At 41.1% G+C, this 23,609-nt stretch overlaps 1 protein-coding gene across 7 annotated transcripts in view; it reads right to left on the bottom strand.

Annotated features, from left to right (window-relative positions):
• The window catches only part of Rapgef2 (Rap guanine nucleotide exchange factor 2), a 218,509-nt gene that overhangs the window by 50,817 nt on the left and 144,083 nt on the right, over nucleotides 1-23,609 (bottom strand). For all 7 annotated transcript variants that reach the window (XM_048424899.3, XM_048424901.3, XM_048424900.3 and 4 more), the window contains one exon: nucleotides 3,062-3,193. In XM_048424899.3, coding sequence (XP_048280856.1) covers nucleotides 3,062-3,193 — 132 coding nt within the window. The remainder of the gene's footprint in view (nucleotides 1-3,061; nucleotides 3,194-23,609) is intronic.

Below are 23,609 nucleotides of genomic sequence, written 5' to 3'. Positions count from 1 at the left end.
ATTTAAAAGTAACTTGGGCTTTATGTTTCCTAGGGGACATTTATTATCTGTAAACTGTTTTACTATGTGCAGTTAACTGTTAATCCTAGGAAACAGCATTTTTTCAAATCATAACTAGGCAGTCTACTTTAATTGGAATTTTAAAAACATTTTAAAAGAATTGATGAATTCAGTAATTTACACATTTAACAGGAGTGTAAAAACTACAGCTGAGTTAAAGGAAGATCCTAGAAATAAATAGAGGGCCTGGGAGATGGCTCGGCAGTTAAGAACATGGGCTGCTCTTCTACAGAACCTGGGTTCAGTTCCCAGGACCCACAAGGTAACTAAAAGTCAGTCCCTGGGTATCTGGTTCTCTCTTCTGGCCTCTGTAGGTACTGTATGCACACACACACACACACACACACACACACAGAGGCATGCAAAACACCCATACACATATTTTTGAAAACAGAAAATCAACAGCCAACATTTAGAGGTTGTAGCTGAACTAAAGGAAAAGTCTGAGGACAGCCCCACACTGGAATCCATCCTTCTCTGAACTTGCCTCTTTGCTCTTTATCTCTCAAGAAAGCAAAATTCTTTAACAAAGGAAAGATTATTATGGCCTATTTTAAAGTTGGAGAAAAAAAGAGATTCTTTGCTATATTAAAAATTCCCATTAATAAAAACAACTCTCCCTTGGTAAGCCCATACCCTCATTTAGGTATGTCTTATTTTCTTCTTAGATAAACCTTTCTCTTAACCCTGTGCTCAAGACTTTATTAAAATTTCTTTCTTTCTTTCTTTTCCTTCCTTCCTTCCTTCCTTCCTTCCTTCCTTCCTTCCTTCCTTCCTTCCTTCCTTCCTTTCTTTCTTTCTTTCTTTCTTTCCCAGCTAGGTCTAAAATTTATTTCAGCATGGAGGCTAACTCCCCAGGCTGCTTAGATAACACTGTGGAGCTATGTGTCTGTCCCTTCACCATTCAACATTCCTGGGGCTCTTGCCAGGGTCCACCTGAAGCATTACTGCCTAGTTTACCTGCCGCTTGTCTGGTCTGTCTGCTGAGAATGGCTTGTTCCGTACATCTGTGGTTCCTTTGCTTCTGTTTTTCCACCTAGCGTTTCCACCAAACAAAGGATAGAAATCTTGGACTTATCCATGCCCCACTCCTGGGTCAGACAGGACAATACATGCCCTTTCAGAGGACATCATCCGGCCAGCTGATCCCCCAGATATACTAAGCCACTCTCCTGTCTCCAAGAGGTCAGCCTGAGACTAAATGGGAAAGGAACTTGTGGATAACTAGAGGGAGCAGCTGCTCAAACACTGCTGAGGGACAGATTCTGAGAAACTGTGTGGAGTAAGGGTAAGGGACAGGCCACCACTGCCTGGTCTAGGAAGGAACCATATCCTACACTGTCACTGGGCAGGTAGATAGTTCCTGACCCAGAACCTGTATTTCCTTTCTTTCCTTCTCTCTCTCTCTCTCTCTCTCTCTCTCTCTCTCTCTCTCTCTCTCTCTCTCTCTCTCTCTCTCGACAGGGTCTCACTGTATAGCCTTAGCTGGCCTAGAGCTCAGCACATAGACCAGGCTGGTCTTGAATCCACAGAGATCCACCTGTCTCTGCTGGGATTAAAGGCATGTACCACTATACCTGACCTTCACACACACACACACACACAAACACACACACACAGGGACATATAATTTTAGCCTCAATATAAATTAAAACATTGAGAAAGTCATAGTTGTTAACAATACCGGAAGACACTGTCTTCAGTTCATATGACAAACATCACCTTTCAGTCTTTGCTGCTACAGACCCTAAAGTGTCTTCCTCACCCACAAGTACACCTGGATTTTTCTGAAACTCTATCATGTGCGTCTCTGATAATTTTTTCATGTGTGTTTTTTTTCTTTTTGCCCCTTGAGGGAGGGGGGTCCAAAGAAGAACTATGCAATAAAACCTGTGGCCACTTCCATTTTTTTCATTTTTTTTTTGCACACTAAAATAAGTAATTTTGGCATGCTAATTAAAATTCTCATAGGAAATTTAAGTGTTTTGGTGATATATAAAAAGGCCTAAAAGATGTATACTGACTTAAAAATTTAAATACTCTGAATTTCTTTAAAACTAATGAAAAAAAAAACCTTTGGGTTCATAAACTGCTTCTTAAAACTTTAAAATGCTATTTGTTTATATAAACAGCACTCACTGGAATTGTAAGATAAAAGTTTCATTAAGCTATAATAAAATTTAAGGTCATATAGACTTTGGTAAGAATTTTCTTCCAAAACAGAGTCTAAAGAAAAAAATAAATAAAATTCTAGTCATTTATGTAATAGTAAATGGATAATGCAAGAAACAATGGATTTTCCCATCCAGAAATATTCTGAGAGCCAGGCATGGTGGCACATGGCTTTAATCCTAGCACTCAGGAAGGAGGCGGAGGCACTGGAGAAATCTGAGTCTGAGGCCAGCCTGGTCTACATACTGAGTTTCAGGTTAGCCAGGGCTACACAAGGAAACCCTGTCTCTAAAAGCAAAACAAAACAAAAAGTTGTATGATCTTGGATACCTTTCAATATCTACTGTTCTACAAAACTACGTGTGTCTGGGTATTGTCTGCATGAGCTCCGATTCCCACATCCTTTACACAGTAACAACTTGGCAAACTGAATCTGTGTTCCCATGCCACGGTCACTCATATTGGGCTCCAAAGTAAACTATTTTTTGAGGGAAAAGGCTTTTTATGTGTTGACAGGACCCTAAGATGATAAATATTGCTGCTTTTTAGTTGAGTCAGACTTATATACTGAATTCTGTCTGCAGACAAATGAATGAAACAGAGTAACAAGAACCGATTCCGTCATAATCCAACACTCTGCCAACTGGTGACAACCCAGTGGTAGAGCTACTTCCTCAACTCTGCAGAGCACAGCAAAGTCTGTGAAACATAAACAATGCCTCATATATAAAACATGCATCCATAATGTGTGCGCATGCATCTCCCTTAGAACTTTTGTCTCTAAGACTTCCAAAACGTCCCCAAGCAGGAGACTGAGGAGTCTTCTTACCTGGTAAATATCAGAAAGACTGCTACTGCCAGAGTCACTGGTGATGCTACATCCTGAATGGCTGGAGGACACGTGGGTCACCTGTGGGTGGAGGCTGTCAGTGAGGTGGAGCTTTGTGAAATCTGCAGGGAGCTACGGAAGCAGCAGAAGAAAAAGAAAAAAAGAATGGGCTTACAATTTGAATTGAGAACTTCAAGACACTTACAACTATGATGCTGTGCCCTACTACAAAGCACTGAGCACCAGGAAAGACTTCCAGCCACAGATTCAAAACTATTCAATATCGTTCTATTAACCAAATTCACAAAATGTTAAAGTTTATGAGCATACAATGAACCTTAATAGTATTAAACTAGATGTCTCAATAGGTGGGCTAAACGATTAAGACAGATGGATGAACATTTAATTTGGTAAAGAACAATTTTCAAGTAACAAAGAAGTGAACAAATTACCCTAGTTCTGTTTGTTGGCAATTGCCAACCAATGCAACTTTGTAACAACAGTCTAGATAGCTAGCTAAGGAAACAAACTTCTGGTTCATTCATGCTCAAATAATATTTAAAACTTGTTGTTATTTTTTAAAGCAAGCATCCTGGAACCACTGAACCATACTGTCACTTACTAAGTTATATGAAAAGAGAGAAAACAGCTAAGAACTTGACATTTAAGTGTCTACAGGCAACGTTCACTTGTCTGCACACATTCCCCCCTCCTTGTTTACACACTAGGTTTATATGCACTATCCCAATAGTAATGCGTTAGAAAGCATACGCTAGTTGGAATGGTAAGACACCAATCATACTTTTGCTTGCTGCTGCATACTGATCCTATTTAGCTAGTAAAATGTAATAAGAGCTTGACTTAGAAATCTTATTGATCTTGGAGATCGATTAGAGTCACTCCTTATACCCTTGTCCCCTCTGCAAAAATGTAGTGCTACCACATAGTTAGAATAAGATTTCAAAGGAGATGCTTGGCCTTTAATCCATAAGCTTTGATGCCTTAAGAAAAGCGGATTTCCATTCTACATTCATTCAGACCTGCCTAGATGCCAACACTCTCTATCCTATGTATGCATGTTTCCCAGTAGCTACAAGTCTGTTACTAAATACACTGTCAACTTTATGACAAAGTATATGTCTTAAACATGAATTTATTATACAGTGTGCAATTAGATGGCAAATAGATAAAAACTCCTATGTTCACAGATATCAGAGAAGTGGCCCGTAAAAGTGCCGCAAACATTACCTATCTCACACATGTGCTCACTGAAGGTGCTGTGAGATACATACAACTTAGAATAGCAACTTCTCCATAGGTACTAGGCAGGTGTATCAGCACACCTACATTCAGAATCTATGCCTATAACTACAAAATAAGTAACCAAAACCTAGTGATTATCACTTACAAACATGACTGAGATTGGCATGTGCCACATGGAATGTTTAAATCAAACATGTCGAATGAACTACCTAGTCAATTTCTCCTCACTCAATGATTATTTATTCAAAGCTCACGGGAATCTTCTCTTCAAGATCTACTCCCTGGACACCTTTCCTGCCTGTCTTCACTTTGTGGAGAGGGCTGGAAGTGGTCAGAGCTCGAGACCCGCCCAGCTCTCATGTGCTACTGTAGACTCGCCCACGTCTGCTACGGCAAAATGGTTCCCTAAGTCAAGAGAACCGGGTTTGCTCTAAACAATTCAGTTCCATTTATCACGTGCTTACTGTTTCCCGACTGCGAGAGATGCTCAGCTAGTAGTAGGGACTGCAAGATGAGGAAGCCATCTCCAACCCCAAATGCAACCTCTGCTAACCCAGAAGCCAGAGACAAGGGAGCAGCAGAAGAGGAAATTAAATCTATTTTTTAAAAGTGTTATTTTTAGCTGCTGGAGATCAAACTCGAGCTTGTGCTATGTGAGGCAAGCTCTCCCCTCCACTACTGACCCAGGCCCCGAGTCCCCGTACTAGTTTGAACTCCCTTCCCACCATCTGTGTTCCATGGGTAAGAGCACAAAATAATGACGTACTAAACTCAGTAAATGGTAATTAAATATTCCCTAAAATTAGAAGCAGAAATACAGATGCCCTGTGTAGGACACACAAAAAAAAATCTTTTGCCATAAATGGGAATAACCACACAGATGTAAATTTTATTGAGTATGGGTAAGGATCAAGGTCGCAGGAAGCAAAGGCTATAAAAAGGCATCCCCGTGAGGTACAGTGGGGTGTGCATTGTTTTGGTCTGACCAGGCTTAAGGGAGAAACAGCCAGAGGCTGCTGGGATAATAAGAGCTCTTGAGAGTCAAACAAAACAACAAATGTGGGTGTTGGAAATGCTGAGGCTGACAGGTGCAAGCCCCACACTCCAATCAGGCTTCCCACTAACGGAGAACGCTGGGGAGACTTACTGGGAGCCTAGATTAACATCTTCTAAGCAGGCACACTGTACAAGCAAGAGCCAGTATTTTGCTCTGCTCCCAGCTTGACCCAGTGCTGACTTATACTGTTAGTGCACAGTATCGAGACAGAAATTGCCTCACGACTTCAGCTCTAAGTCTGTTAAAATAAATAAGTTTTATGAACCTGGGACTATACCCAATAATTATCTAACTAAAGCAAATAAAAGAAAACTAACAAATTTTAAACACTCTGATCTTTAAATTTTTAATTTAATTATTTGTTTGTGCATATATATGTCTGTGTCTGTGCCATAACACCCTGGAAGACAGCGGGCAATTTGTATCGGTTGGCTCTCCTCTTCAACCATGCAGTTGAAGGGACCAAACTCAGGCTCTGTCAGGTTAGAATCAAACACCTTTACCTCCTGAGATGTCTCGCTGGCCCAGCATTTCAATCATAACACCAATATACTTAACTAGAAATTCACTAGTAATATAATTCAAAGGAATCTATTATATATTGCAGTAACATATATGGATATATTATATATTGCAGTAACATATATGGATATATTACTGCTCAAATTGTTCACGGATCCCTACAGTCCTAAAAATGTATTACTGGTAGACCAGAAATTTTTGTTTGTTAGGTTGAGTGTTTTGTTGATGCTGTTTTGTTTCAGTTTTGGTTCTTTTGAGACATGGTTTCTCTGTGCAGCCCTGGCTGTCCTGGAACCTGCTCTGTAGACCAGGCTGGAATGGAACTAATTGAGATGCACCTGCCTTACTGGGTTTTTTGTTTGTTTGTTTGTTTGTTTGTTTGTTTTTGTGGCTTTTTTGTTGTTATTGTTGTTTGTGATTTTGCTTTTTTGTTTTTGTTTTTTGAGACAGGATCTTACTAAGTAGTTCTGGCTATGCTGAAACTTGACATGGAAAACAAGCTGGCTTTGAACTCAAACAGATTTTTGTTGTTTTTTATTTTTCAAGACAGGGTTTCTCTGTGTAACAGTCTTGGCTGTCCTGGAACTCTGTCGACCAGACTAACCTCGAACTCACTGAGATCCGCTTACCTCTGCCTCCCAAATTCTGGGTGCTTCCTACATAAGGCACATCTCAGCATGGTAGTACTCACAGTAAAATCTCAGACTAGATACCAGTGGCTGCTGACACAAAGTCATGTAGAAAGGAGTTAACTACAGACAAAACACTCCCAGTATGAACTCAGGTTTAAAAAGCAATTCTAGTTGTTGCTGTTGGTGTAGACCTTAATCCCAAGTACTCTGGAGGCTGAGGGTGTGAGCACAGGTTCACAGCTTGCCTGCCTTCCTGCCTGCAAGTGCAAGGCCAACCTAGGAAACTCAGTGAGCCGCCACACACACACACACACACACACACACACACACACACACACACACAAATCACTAAAAGAGGAGGGGTGCAGTTCAGGGTGAGAGCATTTGCCTGGCTTAAGTTCAACCCCACTATCACCAAAACAAACAAACAAACAAACAAACAAACAAAGTCAAACCCCTCCCCACCGCTGCTATGTGCATGCATGTTTCTTTGACCTGTTTCTACTAAAGACCAGTCTATAATGTTGCCAACTTCTGTTTTTTAAGATAACATCTTGAAAAGTCCCAGGACAACTAAACGCTATTATACATCAGAAACAAAAGTGTTCCACAACTGTTGAACCCGGGCTCTCGATATAACTCTGTCCTTAAATGTTTCGTTGCCAATATTCCATGAAGAAAGCCAACAGTTTTGTACAATATAAAATTACTTTTCTCTTTCCCTTTTTTTTTTGGGGGGGGGGAAGCATGGGGGGAGTGATGCTCGGAGGAGCTAGGAAAGTGCCTGACCACACATCTCCAGACCCGCAGTGTGAGTTCCTTCTGCTCACACACATAATGGAAAGAAGTGACCGTTTTCTACATGCATTATGAGGCATGAAATTTTTCTTCCAAATTCTTCTAAAAATTTCAGGCACTGTCATTTTTCTTCTAAAGAAACCCACCAAACCCTAATGATTTCTAAGGCTGAAGCACTCTCTAAGCCCCTACCAAGTATAAAAGACATACGTAAGTCTAACATTAGCCCCGAATGGATTACCCTCCGCCCTCAATCTTCTCAAGTCAGGTGACTCTGGACAAGTTAGTTAATGTCTGTGCCCTGGTTTCTTCTGTGGAATGAACAGCACATGATGAAGTCGTCACTCCGGCCTTCTTTACTGACCTGTTCATCACTTTCTGCTCACGAGCAGAACGTCTCTGAGCAGCCAGAGCTGACACTATTAGTCCAATACCTCACATCCTACGTGGCTCCCGAAAGTCTACATAAAAGATTCTCAGTAGATCATTTAGTGTAGAGGAGTTCGCTGCCTCATTCGAAATGATTTACACCTGAAGCACAAATTCACCTGGTTAGCATCCCACCTAGTTTAAATCACAGCTAGCTCCTTTGTATGTGTTCTCGGTTAGTGACAACCACCGTCATTATTCTGGATGTACACACTAACAAGAGGGCAATGTGTGGTCTGTCGTAATATCTAGGACAAGGCCAGGAGCTTCCCCTCACTGTTGCAGACCAGGAAGCTCAGACCATCATATGGCTTGTCCAGAGCCCCCAGGTAAGAGGCTTCATGTGTCTATGACTGTGTATAAAGGCTGGTAACTGAACAAAACACAAAACACCACAACTATGTGGTTGGGCAAAGATAATACATTCGATAACATTCTACAAAGACCAAGACTGAGTTTCTCAGCCTCTTGTTTTCCAGTGTTCCCACGATAGCTGCTATGGAAGCGGTAATCCCTGAAGAGGGGGAGTTGCTGGCAATAGCAGCAGGGCGCTTCTAGAACCAACTACACAGCAAGCTTGATGAGCCTCCGAGGAATGGCGCTTAGTTATCCCAGACGAAAAAAATACTCAGTAGAGTATGGAGTTGGGGAAAAGAAAGAGTAAAAATCAAAGAGGAAGATTCGTAAGGGCTCCATGGAGGATTCTAAGCTGTCCTCCCTGTGAACGAAAATAAATATAGGGGTTCCTCTAATATCTCAAATCCCTGATGAGATGGCATACGGTTTGCATGTGGCCTATGTGCAGCCTCTCCTAGACCTTACATCATCTCTAGATCACTCGTAACTAACGGAGCACAGCTGCTATGCACATTCACAATGCATTGCTTCTGAAACAAAAGCCTCAAGATATTTCTATATTCCGTGTAGGTGCAGGTTTTCACTTTAGGTATTTCGGAGCCATGGCTGATATGGAGGGCCAACCAACTGCAGTTTGTTTGAAAAGAAAGCCTCACACAGAATCAAAAGCCTTAACTAGTAGGCAATATTGAGCTACTTAAAAGCTGTAGCACACTCTTAAACACACATGCATAGACATACTTAAGCCTACATACAATGCCATGACCATCCTTCGACAGACACCCGTAAGACATTTCCCATCGTCTCCTACGGTTACACAGATACCACGCAACGAATCAAAGTCTATGGGGTGGGAATAATCAGAAGTGATTACGTGCCGCTTCTGTACCGTACTGATGACAACTTCCCCAAATACCCTCTGGAATCCATTCCCTTCCCTTAGAGAGAGCCACTGCTGAACACAATACAACGGAGCTACATGCTGTGAAGGAGGCCAGGAACTTCCCATCAGTACTTACGGCAGGAAATGCCCATCAATCAAGAGCACAGGATCTTACACAAAGAATAATAGACTTCAATTGTATTAAAACTACCGTATTTTGTTTGGTTTGGTAAAACAGCACATATGAACTCAAAAAAAAAAAAACCTATACTTATTCTCATGAACTATCTATGGGAAATTTAACACAGTAAAATCTTTAAAAATCTTTATGTTCCTTATGGGGAAAGGTGTGATTAACACTCAGACCTCTCACTCCACAGGATCAGGCTCAATCTGGATCATACAAATACTAAAGTCCATTTACTTATCAGTTAATTAAGTGGTCAAATATTTACTGAATTCCAGGCTTGCTAGCTACAGCAGAAAGGAAAGCCGGCTCCGAGCTTTAATGCACCTACCAACTAGTAAATGGAAGCAGATAATTAAAGGAGAAGAGTGTCACTCGGTGGTCAGAACAGCCTTCAGCAACAAGGAAAAGTCACTGAAGGGACAGACAATCAGACGGTGACTTCACAGCCATGGAGACTCTGCTCCCATAACATGTGAGTCCATGGATAGTTTTTCATATATAGAGAGAGCACTTAATTCTGCAACAGAGCAGTTTTAATCATACCACCTCCATCAAATACATACATGCATGTATATAAACCCAAACCATGTATGTAAACTAATTTTCACACATTTTCATACAGAATTTGTTATAAAGTACACTTTGTAAAAAGCTGAGGAGAGCAACATCATTAAGCCAAAGAAATAGAATGACTTATTTATGAAAAATTCTTGTGCTAGCTATTCAACTTAAAACCACCATCTTAGCTGGGCATGGCACAGGCCTTTAATCCTAGGACTCAAGAGGCAGATGAACAGTGTGATGATTGTCTCTTAGAAGCTATGGCTGATAGGCACACTAAGAACTGAGGTCTCTTCACCACCTTCCTAGTTCACACGTAAATACAAACTCTGTACCTGTCCTTACACATGCTCAACTTGAAGAGACAACTCAGACTCTTCCACTCACAACCAGCTCTAGATTTCATCCTCCACCACCACAAGTAGGACTTCTCACCAAGAAGCACGGCTTACAATTTAATAACTGCCAGGTTACCCTTCTTGCCAAAAAGACTGCTACTATTATTAATCTAATAATTTAGATTTTTCTCTTACTTCAGGGAATAAATATATTCATTTTAGGATTTCTTTCAAAAGATGGTAGATCAATTTAATTTCACACTTATTTCTGGGCCTTGATGTATCAGCCCTGGCAAACTAGAATAACTACAGCTTTGGCCATCTGGGCAGCACTAAGGACCGACTGGACTTTTTTCTGCCCAAGGCTAGTAGGAATACTATGCTTTAGAAGGGCAAGGATAAGAAATCTTCCTTTTCCCTTTCTTTACACTGGCAAGCCCTAGACGCATGTGAAATGAACAGTCAAACATATGCTACATCATAGTCTTCCTAACACCGTTGCTTCTGCCAGTGTCCCACCATAGCCCATGACCTTCACTCATTTGCAAAGATTTACTTGAACAATCTTAGGTACACTCCTTGTAAACTAACACCACTTTCAACGTTTTATTACACTGCTTTGTTTTCCTCAAATTCAGCTACTCTCTGAACTTTTCTATTTCCTATGAATGTGAATTGACGTACTGCCCGAGAAGTACATCGGAGGACGGAAGAGCATCATCAGGACACACTCTTTACAACGGGCTAACTGTGGTCTGCACCATCACGGCTACACATGCATGCACGAGCAAAGCACTCAAAAACTTGAGTTTAGGTATAGACTGCGGCCTTCCACACCCTGGGAGGGACATGGCCTCACAGGGGCATAAATGTGTGCACTCCACTGGGTAGCGGATGGCACCGTGCTCTCTTCTGAGGTCACTGCCAGCTGCTGCCCTGGTTCGTCTCTCTCAGTGATCTCATATCCCCTGCAATCTTTTCTTCACGCTATAGTCGGAGCAAATGTTGAAGACATGATGGAAAACCCATGCTCAGTCATGTCGTTCCCCTGACTATCATCTCCTGGCTTCCTTTACCCTTAGAAACAAGTGCACAGTCCTAACAGCTGTGTCCCACGGCCTTCCAACCCCTCCCCCATCGTTTCCTGTGGGTTCCTGCACTGGGCACATACAGTTAGTTGAGGTAATTTCAACTGTTATACTTAAGTGTCTCTCTCGGGTGTCTACATTGCCTGCTTCTTCTGGGAGAGTCTCCCGGGCCCCTCTCCACTATGACTTCTAGAATACTGCCTGTCACAGAACATTCATACCCTGGACAGTAGCTGTTGATGTAATGGGCAGTTCTCTTGCTGGATGTGTCTGCAGGGAACACATCTGTCATTGCAGGGAACACATCTGTTGTCACCCTCACACTTTCCCAAACACAAGCACAGCAGGTAGCAAACACCCCCTTCCTCTCCCCAACTTCTCAGCCCAGAGTGGAGCCGGAGACCCTGCACTTGAACAAACCAGAATGGGGTAGCCTGACCCCACCGTTCTCGCTCCCAGATCTGTCGCCGCCCCTTCTATCAGCTCTCATATGTAGCACCATCAGAAAACAGCTAAGTGATTTTTACTACACAAGAGGAATGAAATTCTCTTCTTTCCGAAACGAAGTTAAGCAATAAATTTCCCAGAAAGCCAGGACGGAAGAGTTAAGAATGAAACTTCTTGAACTTAAAGTTTTTCAACTTCCTGACTCTCAGATTGCGACAGGGAAGTCTGACGGAGGGGCACAACTCTACTCACAGCTTCTAGGTTCACTCTTTCACTTAATTATTCAACAGGCACACTGATTTCCTGCCATCCTCAAAGAGCCCACCATGGCTCAGAAGCTAGAGTGATCGGGACCGGCTAACCTGCACCCTCCAGGAGGAAGGAGCCTGAGCAGGAGAAACAAGAGATGTTAGAGAGCACAACCAAAACTGTGTGTGTGGCTGCAGCGAGGGCTGGGGACTGACTGGGTGGCCCGGGAACTGGGAAGGCAGCTCTGAGGAACCGACACTGAGAATGAGAAGGGACTGAGCACAAAGGCGCCAGTCAAACCAAGACCCACAGGAAGAGCAGAGGACGGCGGGGAGTGGTGACCCAGGGAAAGGACAGAGAGTGAAGCTGCAGCTGCGTAGGGCGAGCGATGGGGGCTGGCCAGGGCAGGGGATGCACAGTCGGAGCTGTGACAGCCCACAGTTTGCAACCAGGAAGGTAGATTGTGGGCAGCAGAGACATGGATAGCCTCATCTGGTCTGTTAGAACTCCCGGGCCAGGCTTCCACTCTGAAACTATGGTTACAATGAATCGCATATAAATGTAATAATAATGATAAATAATGATCAAGACGACTTACGGTAAAACAGTATTTTGATACTGTAAGAGATATATTCTTTGGGGTAGAAAGACTGTAAAGGGCTGGAGGATCAAGGAGTTTCCTGTGAGGTTGTATTTTCTGCTACTGTCAGACGCTATACCTACAAAGTCTCACCAACAGGACTGCCTGAACAAGTGTTGAACATATATGACACCAACAGACATGCCCATGTGGGCAGGGGAAAGCCCATAAAGTCTCAACTCAACACAAAGATCTATATACATATACACAAGTTCAACAATTCATGAAAAAGAGGCCATGAATTTGAAAGAGAGCAAGGAATAGTACAAGGTAGGGCTTAAAGGGAGGGAAGAGAAAAATGGTGTAATCATATTATAATCCCACAAGTGAAAGAAAGAAAAAATTCAATAATTAAGTAATGCTAATGGGAAATAAGCATCTCAAGCTGTTTTTCCTTTTGAGGTAAGGCACTAATTATAAGTTGTATATGTGAGTGTACACATGCCAGTAAAAAATATAAAAGGTAACAGAAATATAAAACAAGAGTTCCCTTATATTGTTAAAGTTTGTTTAAACACCTAATCTGCTCCTAGAATCTTCTAAAGAAGTTGGGGAATGTGTAGTGTCCCCCAGTGCAGAAATACAGTCAAAGTCCGTGAAGTATGAATGGAGCTAGTTACTACTGTTTGGGTCACCGTGCCTCTGCAAAGAACTCCGCTCTTCGGTGCCTCCAATGGTACCAACAGGATGGACAAGCTGCCTGAGATAGGGAACCTTCCTTATCTCTCTCACTGGAGAGTCGAGTCGAGAAAAACTGAGCCACACACCAAGCACAGAATGCCAAACAAATTCAATAGATGCCCAACCAAACGAGCCCTGGTCTGCCTTTTCTATAGCTGTGGAAGACAGGAGAGCAGCAGGAGAAGCCACGGGATGGAAAGCAGTCTCTAGGGAACGTGAGAGAGTTAATTAAGGGGGGACACTTAATTACAAGGTGGACAATCAATGTATACTACGAAAGGAGGGAGAAGGCAATACATTATCTGACTTTCAAGAGTTTGTATGTTCCATGAAAACAGTTCAGATCTATGAGGAATTTTAAAATAAATGGAAAAGATGCAAATGCCCAGCCATATTTAAGTGGGGAAAGAAGGGACAGGTGGCTAGTGGAACAGACACCTCCAAATTCCCCCACAACAGTGTCACTTATCCCTATAACACGAAAGGGCCAAGCAGCAACCTCTCATTAACATGTGACTCCTCTCCAGGCGATCGGTCACCAGGGCCATAATTTTTATTTATTATTAATATTTATTACTTATTTATCTTTTGAGATGATCAAGTTCTCAATTCCTGAAGGATTCCTTAGGGTGTGTGAGCAAAAGGAAGCTTACTTAATAAGCTTCTTCCTCCAGGACAGTGCTGATGGGCGGGGTCAGCGGCCCAGAAGACACGGGGCAGGCGCCATTCTTGGTTGGCTGATGTTGGGACAAGTTTTGAAAGGAAGAACTCATATTCTGGAGAAAGTGAAAGGGGAAGCCACAGCAGAAGCTATGGAGGTGCTGGCAGGTGGGGGTGGATTTCAGAGACTTCAGGTGACTTTTCTGATACAGAAATTTTAACCAGAAGTTGGTCACTAAACTACAGACAGTTTCACCACAACACAGCCGGAAGTCAGCCATGCTACTCTTAGCACGTGAGGATGTGGGCATTAGCTATTCTTCTGTACAGTTTCTCAGTTTTTTACTGCATGCAAATTTGGGGAGGGGGTGGAGAATGAAGTCACAGCTCAAGAATCTGGCAAGCCCCTAAATTCCACAGTAAAGAAGCATTATTAAGCAGCTAGGGATCTGAGTCACTTAATATCAGGCTTCAGCTAAAGTCTTAAATGGTTATATAACAACACTAATTTTTAAGAACAAGAAAGGTTTTCTTTTTTAAAAAATAAAAGTCATGGATGCAGTATTTCTTTTCCACTTTTCATACTATGAAGTTGTTAAGCCAGATTCTTCCATATAATAAAATTTGTATCACATATATAAAATGTCTTTGCTTTTTCTCTAGACTGAAAACTCACATTTTAGACTGATGCCCATTATTAATCAGATTCCCCAAGCAATATCCTTCTTTGATGCTAAGTAATTCATCTATTTCTCAGTGATAGTGATTTATATTTGCAATGTATGGTAAAATATGATGAATTCCATTATGTAATCAAAATATCACTGAATTCACATATCATCAAACAACTGTGTTAAAAATACTGGACCACTTTTTAAGCCCCAGCCTTCCCACCACGCAGACAGCACATCTGAACGAACAGTAGAAGCTTTCACTCGAGCCCTGACGATCTGACACACAGCAGGCACAACCTTTACATTTGCAAAAATGAAAGAACATTTACTTGAAAATTAATTCATTTTTTTGCACGTCCATTTGAATTATTTCCTGAAACTAGGTGGAGTAAAATTAGGGGTAGGAAATTCTATGTTTATGGTAAATGAAGAGAATCCTTATGGCTCTCGTCCTAAGAGAACAAGTGTCACAAACAACACGCACAGATAGGCAGAAGCCGAAAGAACTTCCTCTCAGCACTGGAATGGGAGGAGAGAAATCAGAAGGTATAATAACTTCACTCAAACACGGGGTTTAGAACAAGAAAGCAAATAGCATGTGTTCTTTCTTATATTCTCGGCATTAAATTTAAACTATCTTTCCCAAACAAGGGGTTTGTATTTTTTAAGGGAACATGCACTATGCACAGTTAAGAAGACCACAACTCCCACGTCCTGTCCTTCACATTTTTTTCTTCTTCAAAGAAAACAGCACTTATGAGCTTCATAACTATCTTAAATCCCCGAATCGTATCATAATAGCAAAGCACTGTAGAGCACAATACAAAATGGCACAATTAAATATGACCCTGAATTTCATGCTTCTGTAGTCTATATTAAATTGAGAACAAATAAAAACGTTCTACCTAGATCATTTATGTAAGGAAGGTAAACTAGAAAGATCGGCCTTAGGAAGAAATAGAATACATACCATGATATAGTCTCTTTCGTTAGAAAAGGCAAGAAGAAGGGGTTTAAATTAAGACTTGGTGTATAAAAGCTGAAAGCATAGAATTTGTATCCACATAATGAACTGATGTCTCCTCCAAAGACGTCAGATTGCTGCTCAGCTAAACTATCTAAAAATACCTCCTTGCAAACACACACGGAATGACTACAAAGACAGGTCTTACTAAGCAGCTCCACTTGCACAAAATCACTTAATAAGTGAGGAAAATGGTGAAGTACTAAGGTTAAAAATTAATGCGATTTTTTCATATCAACTGTGATTCTTTTATGAGCTATTTTGCAACCAATTCCAATTTGCAGAAAGCAGTTAATGAAGGATCTGTAAAATGAATTTTAGCTGATCTAAGATGGCCAACAAGTAATCATATCCTATACTCAAAACCAGACCAAAAAAAAACACAAAACAACAACAACAAAAACAAACAAACAAACAAACAAACAAAAAACAGTGTTTTTGAAAGGTGTGATGGCCCAGGCATGTAATTCTGGCACTTTGGGGGGGATGAGGCAGAAGAACTTCCATAGTTCAATGTCAGTTTCTTTTACACAGGATGTTCAAGAACACGTAGGGCTACATAGTCAGTGAAAACCTGTCTCAAAATAAAACAAAACAAAGAGAAAAGGGGGGGGGAATAAAAAGACTCACCAAACTTGTGGATCAATGTTCACATTAAAAATCAAGGAAAAGAAACATTTCTAAATGAAGAAGCAAAAGGAATTCATAAATAACACTGGATGTCACCCATCCCTGTGAGACATGGGTGTCACTGACGACATGACAGAGACCATGAAAAACAATCCCAAACATCTTAACAATCTCTGAGTGTCACACAGTCACGAAGGAGAGAGAGACTGTGGCCCACACATGAAGGACAGTAGCAGGAGAGGATTACAATAAAGGTAGAAAACTAGCAATCATGAGCCTAGCCATGCATAAGTTTGCAAGAAAATTCTGAGAACATGAACTTCTTAAAACATCAATATTAAAATATTTTCCATATTTAAAGCAAGCTGCCATTGGTAAAATACAAAGACTCTCACTTTTACTTTAATATTGTTTAGGAATCAGACATGAAGCACTTAAAAGGAGTGATGACTATATTAATTTTCAAAACACTTGTGAGGTAAAGAAGTATAATCACCATCTCCATTTTGTAGAGCAAACAAAACAAGTGCCTTGCCTAATCACTGCATTGCTAGGAAATACCAAAAGAGGCCTAAGCAAACTAGTCAGTATCAGAATAAAGAATACAAAAAAGTTTTGAGGTCCCCTCAATACCCAGGGGAAGTAGTGGTAGGAACTCAACCCTGGGTCTTGTCTATGCCAGGCAGATGTTCTATTAAATAGCTATATCTCCAGCCCAGGGTGTGTGCACACACACATACATATGCACATAAACGCATGCATAGCGTTTTATTGATTTATTATTATTATTTATATGTAGTATTGTTTTATTCACACACACCAAAAATCAGCCAACAGCAACAACAACCCCCCCCCCACCGAGTTGTATTAGTTCCTTCCTATCACTGTGTGGGGAGGGCCACAGGACATTCTGCTTTGAAGATCCCCACTGGCATGCTTGGAAATGACACACCACGAACACTTCACGGAGTTTGCTCAACTGTGATGCATCAGTAGGAAGTTCCTATGCTCTCAGGTGCAGGTAGCAAACCAAATGCACTCATTAGCTTTATTATAAATCACCTAAAGCTGTGTTCGTTGTTTATTTCTGTGACAAAATCTCTGAGAAAACAACTTACGGGAGTAAGGATTCAATTTTGGTTCACCGTGTTGGAGATGTCAGCCCATGGCCACTTGGCTCCACTGCTGCTGTACCTGGCTGGGCACAGGGAGGCGGAGCTCCATGACAGGACACTGTGCAAAGCTGCATGCTGGATGGAGACTGGAGGAAGCGTTGGACTAGATAAAGCTATCAAGGGAACGCCCCCAGTGACCCAGCTCCTCTAACCCGGTCCCGCCTACTGTCTACTCAGCCATGCATTGATTCAGAGGGGTTATTCATCCATTGATGGAGTAAGAGCCCCGGTGCCAATTACCTAACAGTGTCACCACCTGGGGACAGACTTCAAACAATGAGTCTTCTGGAAGACACCTCATTTCCAATCATAACAGAAGGTGACATCTTTTTTATGGCAGCCTACATGACACTTAAAGTATGGAATAGTGAGAGCAGATGCACATATAACGTTGGCACTTAATACAGTGAGGGAGAGGGTGTTCTAATGCTGCCTAGCGCAAAGCCCTACCCACCACCAACCCATGGAGACCGAGCCCCGAGCAATGGCACCGCCAAGCCAGGGTGGGAACAACTATCATTGCTGCATTTGGATAATACAGTTTTTGTTTTGTTTTCGTGAAAGATGTCCAGAGAATAAGTGCTATAGTTGAATGGGGTTAAAGAAATGATGCAATTGTAACCAAGACAGATATTATTATTTATTGACTTGTATTTTACACAGCCAGGACATATGTCTAGGACAAGAAAGCTCACAAAACTTTCCTCTAGATAACTAAAATTGGCCCCTTTGAATAACTTCCTTAACTGGAAACAAAATAAGAAAGCAACGACATCATCCAAACTGTAAGCAAGAGCAGAATTCCCTAAATTTGAGTACTGAAGAAGCCCCTGTGGTGTGTGCAAGCTCGGGTAATCACAGGGACTTCCTAAAAGGTTAAACTGATGAGAGAAAACCTTCATGTAAAGAATCTGAAAATTCTTCAGAACACCACATCAGAAAGAAGGCAAGGTAATAGCTACTGTTACACACACATGAAATTGCTTTGAAACCAATACTTAAGAAAATCAGTTCTGAAATAGAGGAATGACCCTGCTCAGAAAGCACAAGAAATTGTCCACGCTGAGATTGTGGGCCTACAGGAAATGTTAGAGGCATTTCACACGGCTTCTCAACACGGACAGATCTGTAGCCGCACACAACTCCCATGAGGAGGACGACATGACCAGTGGTATCAGTTGTGCAACTTTTGAAAAAAATTATTTAATTACATACAACGAAGCCATAGAAAACTTACACTGTTGTACAGCTTGCGATGTTTAAAACACAGAAAGCCTTTCATTAGTTAGTGACAGCAGGGCTGTTACCATTTCGCTATAATAATGAATTTGTAACTAGCAGGTTGCTTGGGATTATACACTAAAGAGGAATGAGAAGCAAATGTGTTCTTGGATTTGATTTGCCAGTATTTTATTTAATATTTTTGCATCAGTGTTCATGAGTGAGATTGGTCTGTAATTCTCTTTCTTAGTAATGTCTTTATATGGTTTGGGTATCAGGGTAACTGTAGCCTCATAAAAAGAGTTTGACAATGTTCCTTCTGTTTCTATTATGTGGAACAATTTGAGGAGTATTAGTATTAGATCTTTTTTAAAAATCTTGTAGAATTCTGAGCTAAAACCATCTGGTCCTGGGTGGGTTTTTTTTTGTTGTTTTTTTTTTTTTGTTTTGTTTTTGGTTGGAAGATACAATCTCCACTTTTATAAAAATTTCATGTCACCAAGTTCCACAGCAGCAGTTAAGTCAGTCATCAGCCCAAGTTCTGGCTCCAGAGTCCCCTACAGTTTCTACACTGCAGGTTTTACTAATCCCTGTCTCCACATAAATTTACTCACAGGTGACAGGAATGGATTCCAGCTACTGTTGGCATGGGCTTCTTTTATTCAGAGATTGAATCCTGTGCCCTGCACATCCTAGACGTAAACACTATCACTCGGCTGTATCTCCAGTCTGCACGTTATTTCTGAGAGTTCTCTCTAGGTAGCATTAGAGAAACTACACTACAGCATTTGAACCACTGTGAGAGCAGATTACGTTGCATTTCATCGCGGCTTTCTGTATTTTCTGTGTAAGGGTGCTGTCTTTTGTGAGGCTGTGTCTCGCAATCTGAAACTCCCTATTCTGTTTAAGCTTCTCAAGTGTTGGCAACATGGGCCTGTGCAACAATGCCTGGTTCTTCAAACCTTCACTGTTATCAAAGACTTCATTTGCTGTTCGAATCTTCAGACTCTACCTGACGAAGTACCTCATCCTTCATGTCCACCCTTGATTTCAGCTGCCCCGTGTATGCTCCCCAAATGTCTCAACACAAAACAGTCAGGTGAACTTTTATTTCTAAATAACCAAGATGAATAAATGCTGGCACTCTGCCAAGCTGAATCTGTGCTAAGGAAGCTGGAAGGGCTAATAGATACCTACCTGGGTCTACAACTGCCTGTACATCAATATTATTGCATGCAAATGTCATTAAACTAAACCAACAATTATATTAATGGCTAACATTTCATTTAATTGAGTCTAATAATTTGCTTTATTTTAGTATCTTTCAAATTAGTAATGAAAAGAAAGTATTGCTGGGCCATAAAAGTAAGAGGAAATAGCATCGTAATTACCCCCAAAATAAATGATCATTAAAATACATACAGTCAAAAGGCGAAGAACAATAATGCTAAGAAATGTTTGATTCTTCCATTTGCTCACGTAATATAGTTAGAGAAATAACTCAGCATGCCCAGGTCAACAGGGACGACTGGAGTCTACTCATGAGCAGTCTAACAGCAGCAGAACCTTGGACACAGCACGGGCCTTGTGTTAGAATCGTGCCATTTCATGCAATTTTCAGCTCATTTCTTCTGCCTCCCTAAACCCCACATCCTTTTTTTTTCTTCACATCATTTCCATGTGCTGCTCTCATTCATTTCTACCAAGTCTCCGGACTCCCTTCCTGTGCACCGCTGGATGACACACGGTGTCCCTGCCTATGGACCGGGATGTGCTTCCTGCCACATTGTGTCCAGCCCAGGATAACCTACTCCACCAGATGTGAAAAAGTAAAACTATATTTAACTGTTCTTCTAGAACTCTGAAGTAAATGTATGGTGTGCAAAATGAGTTGTTTCATTACTAATATTTTTTCTAACAATACAAATAATCCAAAAGTTTAATTTCATAGTGAGGAAAGCAAAAATCAAATTCCTCACAACAGTCATAAAATGCAATTTCTTTCCATTTTTCATAATCTGTGTTGTTGTACAAGAAAAAGATGTTATTGGGTGAAAACATATTGTTTTTATCTATATGGAAATCACATTATCAGTAGATTTTCTTCTTTGAGGATTGCTGTGGGACAATGGTCTGCACCTTGTCAATTTTATTTTAATAAAACGCTATTTGGCCAGTAGCCAGGCAAGAAGTACAGGCAGGGCGACAAGAACAGGAGGATTCTAGGAAGAGGAAAGATTCCATCTACAGTCATCATCCAGACACAGAGGAGGCAAAATGTGACTGCCTTGCCAAAAAAGGTACCAAGCCACATGGCTAACACAGATATGAATTATGGGCTAATATAAGTTATAAGAGTTAATAAGAAGCCTGAGCTAATAGGCCAGTCAGTTTATAATTAATGTAGGCCTCTGTGTGTTTATTATGGACTAAACGGATGTGGGACCTGGTGGGGCAGAAACCACAGTCAACAGAGGACTACCCACACATTTAAAGTACTCAAGAGCAGTAAACTTCTTATTTCATTGGCACAAGGTATGTAGTCTATGTAGCCCAGGCTGGTGCTGGGCATGCACTCCTCCCATCTTAGCCTCCCAGAGTGCTGGGATTACAGGTGTATACAATCACACCTGATTTACTTGTCTTCTCCCTACCCCCATTCCTGACTCCCAGACTGGGTCTCACTAGCCCTGGCTGTCCTAGAACTCACTACATAAACCAAGCTGGCCTTGAACTCACAGAGATCCACCTGCCTCTGCCTGAGATTAAAGGTGTTCATCATTATGCCTAGCTACAAGTCAGCTTTTAAAATGCTATTCAGCTAACAATGAAAGTGCTTTTTACTGAATGAGAACTATGATCTAATCTATGTTCTCCTGCTGGGGAGAAACACAAAGAACATTTCAATGAACCATATTCCTTTTTCTAAAGCAAAACAAACTTCACTGGCTATCATCACCATCCATTTTTGAGTGTATTGTTCAACAGAAAGTTGCTTTAATTCCTCCTTACATTAGGTCATTGCTTCTTTCAAAGTGGGGAAGGAAGTAAGAATAATGCAAGGGAAGGGAATCTGGGGCCATGCCCGGCAGCACAGGGAAAGGCACATGGTTGGGGGAGGGGGTACTTGCTCACAACTGCTTATATTTTCCTCAGCTGGGATATCTGCAATTTCACTTCTCTTTTCTTCTGATACTGTTCACTTCCCAAACCTTAAAAATTTGCTCAAGCTTCAAAAACAAACACAAAGGTATAAATATAGTGAAAATGGCTAAAATCAAATGGTATTCTTTCCATTAAGAAGGACAGACCTTTTGAGATAGGGTTTCACCATGTAACTGGCTGGCCTCGAACTCACGGAAACCCTCATAACTGTTTCCCAAGTGCTAGGATTAAAAGTACACCATCATGCCTGGCTTCTAACACTAAATAAAATTCTTAACTAAGTCCGTCTTTCAGTTTAAGTCATATAAATTATGTTATATATTACTCTGGCTAACTTTTAAAAATGTTAAAGACAAAGGCTGCTATACAAGCTTCAAATATATTTAATTATAAATATATTAAATTACTTGTCCTTAAATAAATCTTTTACATATATGTTTGGGAAAATATCTAGAAGGAAAACCATTATTGGATTTTTTTAATACTGTGGTATAAAAACATTTTTACAATAAAAGAATCTATATGCCAATATGCTTATTAATACTTATTTTTATGTTATGTATGTGTAGGCATGTTCTATCTGCTATAATATGTGTGCTAGTGTTCAGGGAGGCCAGAAACGGTGTGTTGGATCCCCTGGAACTAAAGTTACAGAAAGCCCCAGGAAGCTGCCTGATATGGATTCTGACAACCAAACTCAGGTCCTCTGGAAGAGCAGCAAGTGCTCTTAAGTGCTGGGCCACCTCCCTAGCCCCTACACCAATACTATAACAATCTAGATAATAAACTCGGAATTCTTTTTTCCATCCTTGTTTTTAATGTTTTCTCTCTTTTCTTAAACACATACACACTAAATTTGTCTTTTTTTCTTTTCATGTGTGTGTACGCATGTCCACATCAGGTGTATATACATATGCATGGGTGTTGGGGGAGGGGGAAATAAGGTTGACCTCAGGTGTCAGGAATATTCCTCAAATGCTCTTCTAACTTATTCTCTAGGCAGGGTCTTATTCAAGCCAGAGTTTGCTGAAAAGGGTAGTTTGTTCAGAGATCCCGAGTCTCTCCTTTCTGAAGCTAGAATTAAAGGCGGCAACTATGCCCATTAGGCATTCCCGTGACTTCTGGGGACCTAAACTGCGGCCTTCTTGATTGTGCAGCCAGTGCTCTAACCACTGAGCCATCTCAACAGCCCTATCTGTAGAAATTATAAATTATGCACAGGACCGTCAATGGCTGCACAGGCCACTGAGATACCTCTGCCTAAGTAATCGTAACACAAAGCACAAGTAAACCAGCATAGCTATATCTCTTTTGAATAAGGATGGTTTGGTGGGCTAGTGTGATGGTTCCATGGGTAAAGGCATGTGCCATCAAACCTGAGTTTGACCTCCAGACCTCCCATGGTGAAGGAGAGAACTGACGCCCATAAGCTGTCTTCTGCTCTCCCCACACCTGGTACATTTGCACACATGTGTGTACACAGACAAATAAATAAATGTAAAACAGTAGAAATTTAGGTAGTTACAGCAAGTGTTACTTATAAAGTAATACGATTTTACATTTCCAAAACTGGTGTTCATTTGAACAGGAAGCCTTACACATTCATATTTTAGCTAATGAAAGGATCAAGAGAGTGCTTTAAAAGCAAAGCATAATTCATTAGACACATATTAAGAGGTGATTTTATCCTTCACGTTCTCGGTAGCTGGGAACATGGGTATGAACTGTGCTCATCTCTACTTCTGCTGGCCTTGTCCCGTAGCTGCCAGCGCAGGCTCTGCAGAGACCCAGACTTTAGGGATCTTCTGTTCCGCTGCTACCAAAGGTACACAACTCCCATCGCACAACATCCACAAAACCTGTA

This window comes from Myodes glareolus, chromosome 20 (assembly GCF_982192425.1).
Source record: "Myodes glareolus chromosome 20, mMyoGla1.1, whole genome shotgun sequence".
Classification (NCBI taxonomy): domain Eukaryota; kingdom Metazoa; phylum Chordata; class Mammalia; order Rodentia; family Cricetidae; genus Myodes; species Myodes glareolus.
This window is presented reverse-complemented; position numbering and strand designations above follow the sequence as displayed.